Source organism: Zosterops lateralis (assembly GCF_965231275.1).
Source record: "Zosterops lateralis genome assembly, chromosome: 10".
Taxonomy (NCBI): Eukaryota; Metazoa; Chordata; class Aves; order Passeriformes; family Zosteropidae; genus Zosterops; species Zosterops lateralis.
This window is the reverse complement of record NC_139770.1, coordinates 13,497,850-13,503,983: the sequence shown is the minus strand read 5'-3', so window position 1 is coordinate 13,503,983 and position 6,134 is coordinate 13,497,850. Positions and strand designations below refer to the sequence as shown.

The window sequence follows — 6,134 nt, the reverse complement described above, 5'->3', positions numbered from 1 at the left end:
TTGCATGATATCCAATGAGAAACTACTAAATAAAACTTGATCAAGGAATCATTTCAGTACAACACCGTTATGTTTATAAAATGAAGATACAAAAGGGATGCAGTTCGACTATCCTTACACGTACAGACAATAAAACATGAGAGCATATGGAAGCCATCACTTTGAATGCGTTAACAACTTCGATACATTGCACTATATACATGCTTGATAGGTATTCGGACTGTTAAATGATCAAAGAATTTACTCTATGTCTACGCTCTTGCTTTCACTCTACTGGAATGAAAACATTTGTTGGTCACAAAGTGGTGTTAATGAAACCCAACATTTCTGCCTTCGCCCAAGAATCGCATTCTGTGCAGAGTGTGTGTAGGAATAATTTATTAGACGGAAAAGTTTGGAGGATGAAATGCAAAAACAATGGACATAATTTCAACTTTCGAACTGTAAGGTCATACAGACATCTATGGACATCTGTACACAGTCAGAGTTTCACGCAGACACAGCCACATATATCCAGATGTATGCCTATACACAGGATTCGATAGTTTGGTATTTTCTGCACCCTCTGGGCCCCTAAAGTTATCTTTAAAAGTTTGATTTTATCTCTTTAGAAACGGTTTAAAGCTAACGGGCAGGGTGAGTTTGACAGAGAGGAGAACAAATCGCTGACAAAGAACCTTTTACGTTTCATCAGCGTTGTTAGGACGACGAGCAGGAATTTCTCAGATAATAACTCCCACTTCAAAGATTTCTCAGCTCAATAGAAATTGGACCATCCTTTTTATTCAACCACAAGGGCTGGCACTAAAGACGACTCAACTGTTTGAATTTTTTTCCCCCGTGTTTATTTTTCCCCTATTCACTAGGGTACTTGGATAAAATAAACAACAAGACAATTACTGGAACATGGACTTCTAACTTTCCCGGGCCCATGGCCCAGCGCCCATGGCCCCGGCCATGCGGGTGTCAAGTTCCCCCGCACCGCGGAGCCTCCGCTCGCTGCCGAGCAGCGACAGCGGGGCCGGGCGGAGCGGGAAGGGGGTACGGCCATTCCCCCCCGGACCTCACCCCGCTTTCCGGGTCCTGGGGGCCTTCCATCGGGACACCTACTCCCTGAGACAGAGGCAGCCCAAGGAGGAGATCTTCCAGTCTCCATCCTATCTTCCCCTCTCACGTTTGGTGGGGAGGAAAGGGAAACAATTCTCGGGCTTTGTGGCCAGTTTTGCTGCTGGAAGGCGGTCAGAAAGGCTGGGGACAGCGGACGGGAGCTGCCGCAGAGCTTGGGGGGCTGGCAGTCCCTTTTTGGGGAGAAGGAGACGGGGGTTACAGCGTCGGAACGGAGCCCGCCTCGGGGGGAGGGCAAAGCCCAGCAAAGCCCGGCTCCGCCGAAGTGCATTAGGTGGAGGAAGTCTATCTCTAGCGGGGAGCAGATTGAGTGTATTAAGCTAGCATGAAACCAAAGGTCAGTGCAAATGTATCTTAATAGACTGTCTCAAATGGAGTGTGCCTCCTTTGAAGGCCGCTTGCTATTGCTCTCCTCATTACCATAGCGATCCTAACGTGGCATGCTGATGCACCATAAAACTCACACTTTCAACCCCAAAATCAGGCCCTTTGAACAACCCGAGCTTGATTAGACCTTTCTCCTTTTCTTTCCCCCCTTAAAAACCATTTCCTTGCCTTTAGAAACTCGCCCTCAAATCCCAAATGCATTCTCTGATCCTGGCAGAAAGCAGAAACAAAAGTGAGCTGAGGCGACGGTTCAAGCGGGCCTTTTCTTCCTGACAGTCTTATCCATTTTTATTATGGTCTGGAACAAGTGCCCTGTTCGCGTGGGTTTTGTTTACCGGAAATTAAATGAAAATGATTTAGTTCGCGTCAAACAAAAATATATACTTGTATACACAAGAAAAAGGGCCTGTTAGACGTAAATATTATGTCCTTAATGAAAAGACTGGACGGGCTCCAGACTTTGCCTTTCACTATTTAAGTATGACTTGCCTATTGCCATAGAAATCCTAACTTACCATGAAGATTCACCGTTGTGAAGAAATACTTCTTTGTGCGAGCTTGCTTTGATGTCTAAGGCATAAGATTCAGGCTTTCAGCTGCGTCTGTCTAGATTACCTTGAGAGCAACGGGGTAGACATCTGTAACAAGCAAATGAAAAATTAAAGGTGATTAGCCTGCACAACCAAATACTGCTGTAAATAGAGAAATAAAGAAATAAACAGATCTCAGGACATGATGGAAACATCCTCCCTACCCGCATCTGGCTTCTGGACTTCTCGATTTCCATGCCACAAGTTTTCGGGGGCTGCAGAGGGGCACAACTGTCCCCTGTTTAGGTTCCTCTTTCACACATTGCTCTCACCTAGCTGATTCCCTAAGTGTATTACCGTTAGCGACATGCTGTTGTCACTATCCGTGGTGTTTAAATACAAAAATTGTTGAGTTTGAGCGAATGAAAGGAAAGGAACGCCGATTTGGTGCCTTGGGAGAAAAATACGGGTGTACAAGTAAGGAAGGCAATGGGCATTGGGTTGTTTTTAATCACTGACCAGCTATTTATTTTTCTGTCGTTTTTATATTTCTGGGTATCAACACACACGTGTGTATGTGCGTGCGCGTACAGCTGTACACACACAGCAACCCCAGTCACCTGGGTGCGGAGGTGATCCGTCAGACACGAGAGGATGCGCTTACAGCAGCCTTCTGTCTGCTCTCCGCAAGCCATAGAAACCCTTTCCAGCAGCCTATGCTATTTATTTGCCTATACTATCTGCTATTCTTAAACATCATTAAAGTAATTAAAACGGCACCATTCGGTAGTTTCAAGCTACCCCAGTGGAGAGGTTTGTTTATTTATTTTGGGGTTTGTTTATTTTTTTTTACCCCCCCTCCTTTCTTTCTCTGAACCGGTGCAGTGAACCCTGTAGGTCTGAGACTCTGGGACAGGATGGAGACGCTAAAGGCGCGTTGTGGGAGCGGTTGGTTTCTCCTCGGGGCTGTTGGCAGGGCAGAGCCGTGGAGCAGCGGCCCCGGGTCCCCGCGCTGCCGGGGGCTGCCCGGCCCCCGCCCTGCCACTGACGTCACACAGCGGTCTCCCCCCGCCCCGCCAGAACCGCCCCCCCGGGAGCTCCAGCGCCCACGGTTCAACAGGAGCCGCGCTCTGGGTGGGGACGGGATGTTTAGGTATTAGAAGTCATTACCAGTGGGAGCTAAAATGGACAGTCAATCATCGCACCCCCCTGGGCCTTTCTTTATTAGCGACTACTGGGTGGGGGGAGGAAATATATATATATGTATTTATATACCGAAAGAGGGAAAAGTAAGGAGATTATTTACAGAAACGTCAATCGAACGGGTTAATTAATCAAAAAATTTAATGGATCCATTTTGTACAAATTGGTAACAAATAATAGTTTATATATATATATATATATATATTTCTTTTAAAAACCACACTCTCACAGAAAATCGTGGGCGAACACAACAGTGCAGCACACAGTACTGTCGACAAGAGAAAACCTGTACAGAGAAAATCTGTATGAAACCACTGAAGGGAAGGGGAAAGGAAAACGGGAAGAGGAAGGGGAAGGGGAAGGGAAAGGAAGGGAAGAGGACAGGGATAAGGAAAGGGAATGCAAATCAGCTGGCATGTAAACAGACTGGAGCAGGGCGGCCAGAGCGGGCTGTGTGGCACGGCGGGAGGAGGCGGCAGCGCCCCGGCCGAGGCGAGCGCGGCCCTCCCGTGTGCGCGGTGCCGGGGGCACGGGCAGGGCCCACCCGCAGCCTCGCTCCCTCCGCCAAGCGCCGCTCGCTGCCGCTCCCGCTCGGCTCCCCCGTGCCCGCTCGGCGCTCCCCGTGCCGGCCGTACCGGGCCGGGCCGGGCCGGGCCGCTCTCGGCGTGCCCCTAGCAGCGGGGCCGGGGCTCGGCGGGGCGGCGCGGCGGCGGGGAGGCCCCGGGGGGGCCGCGGGGCCCCGCGCCTTGACACACGTACCATTCGCTCAGGTTGGCGGCGGGCTGCGCGGGCGCGGAGGGCTCGGCGTGCGAGCAGGAGGCGGGGGGCTCACGGCCGGAGTCCGAGGAGGGGGACACCAAGGAGGGCGTGGAGGACTCGTAGCCGGAGCTGGGAGGAGGGGATTTGCAGTGCACTTTCATGTGTTTTCTCAGGGAGCTGGGGTGGGTGTAGGACTTGTCGCAGCCTCTCACTTTGCAGTTGTAGGGCTTGTCGCTGGTGTGGACATGCGAGTGCTTCTTCCTGTCGCTGCTGTTGGCGAAGCGCCTGTCACAGCCCTCGAATTCACATTTGAACGGCTTCTCCCCTGCAGGAGGCAATGGGCGAGCACAGCCATTAGCGGCGGCGGCGGGGCCGGGAGCAGTGCATCCCTCACCCCCACAGCCCAGAGCCTCCCCGAGCCCCTGTCTCCGGCCCTGCCGCGGCTCCTCTCCCCGCGGGATCTCCTCTCACTAGCTCTGCCCTTCCCCGCGGGCCCCGCCAGCGTCCCCCGGAGCCGCCGCTCCGTGCCCACCCGGCTGCGCGGCCGGCTCCGCATGCAGAGCCCCTGCCCGGCCAGCTTCTCCTTCTCCTTCCCCTGCCCCGAGTGTGTGTCATCGTGGGGGTCTGTGCAAAAGACAAAGCTCCGACACAAGGAAAACTTAGAGGAGAACTGCTCGTTCCGAGCAAACTTGTGCTGTCCCCGCAGATTCCGAAGTCCTGCAGAAAGAGCGGTCAGTGATTTATCCCTTCGAAGGCTTTTACGTTAAATACATTTCTCACAGTCCCCCAGGCACGTGAAAATATTTTTCATAACCTGGCTAGATCATATTTAATTCATCTCATACTTGCCCTGATTATAATGCCATGGAAGATCCACATCCCCTTCCTTCCCCTGCTCCCCAGCCTGCTGATACCGTAAGCTAAAGTACGAAATATTTCAGAAAGACACTGATTGTGGGGGGAGAAACGATAAAGATTCAGCAGAAGGATGACTAGGCCAGCGCACGGCACTGTCGCGAGGGTAGGATTCCCTTTCATTTCAACCTACACAGTCACTGAAGGAATTGCAATCGGGATTAAATTGTCTGATCATATAATAAGTGATGTTACGTACAATAGAAATACAACCGTGTTGCTGGAGTCATGTGGAAGTTTAACCTGGAATGGTGTGGACCTGGCGTGGTAGGCGATACACAGGAGGTTTTCAAGGAAACGCGCCACACCAGATGCAAGATGAAATGCTGGCGGCATTATTGTCGCTGACAATAGCAAACTGCAAAACCAAGGGGTACCCAGGTTCTGTACCAATCGACTATGAAAATACCCTCCTCATCTGTCAAAAGGCAAAAAATATCAGGGCGGAGAGGGCTCCACAAAAATACACGGCCTAACCTTAACGTGAAGTGCAAACAAAGCAACTGTGTTCACCATCATGGCGCATGTAGCCAAAAGGACTTCCAATATTTGGTTTTGTGTGTTTGTTTTGCTTTTGGGTTTTTTTAATTTCTTGGGTTGTGCGTTTGTGGTTGTCGTTTTTTATTTTTTTCCCTCTCAATTCGTCATGATTAAATTTAGGAGAGACTCAGCCTACATCGGGCTCGGCTGCGAGCAGAGGCAAATAAAGGAAGGCATTCCAAATATTTCACATGAATGCACTTTATGCAAGGTGGGTGGGAAAGGCTCATGGTTCCGCGTTTAAAGTATGCCCTTTCCGCACTGTAATAGTCAATGAGGAGCACTGACATCCTGCACCGCTAACGTTTGCACAGAGGATGGCTAAATACCTGGCGTTGGAGGGAAGGGAGGGAAAAGGTTAAAAATAAGGTCTCTCACAAAACGATGCGGATTCTGTAACCAAATCCTGTCGACATACAGCGGTGCATATGCATAGACACACGCCCGCCTATAATCTAATTAGAGTCCCACGTAAGGAAATAATTTGACCTTCAGCATCTAAGTTGAGACAACAAATCAAGGATATTAGTGTAGTACAAGCAAGCAGTAAGTTAGGAGACCCCAGGGAAAGCCATCCTCATAAGCACTCTGCTTGTGCAAAGCGAGTTCCATTCAGGTAAAAGCGGGCTGCGCCGCACTGCGCTTTGCCGAGTTGAAAAATGTTCAACTTCGCTT

At 50.4% G+C, this 6,134-nt stretch overlaps 1 protein-coding gene across 1 annotated transcript in view; it reads right to left on the bottom strand.

The window, feature by feature from the left end:
- Window positions 1-3,916: 3,916 nt before the first annotated feature.
- Window positions 3,917-6,134, bottom strand: part of ZIC4 (Zic family member 4) — a gene marked incomplete at its 3' end in the record, with an annotated part of 6,120 nt that continues 3,902 nt past the window's right edge. Inside the window, exon 2 of the mRNA XM_083868258.1 lies at window positions 3,917-4,329. Within this exon, the coding sequence (XP_083724384.1) occupies window positions 3,917-4,329 (413 nt within the window). The remainder of the gene's footprint in view (window positions 4,330-6,134) is intronic.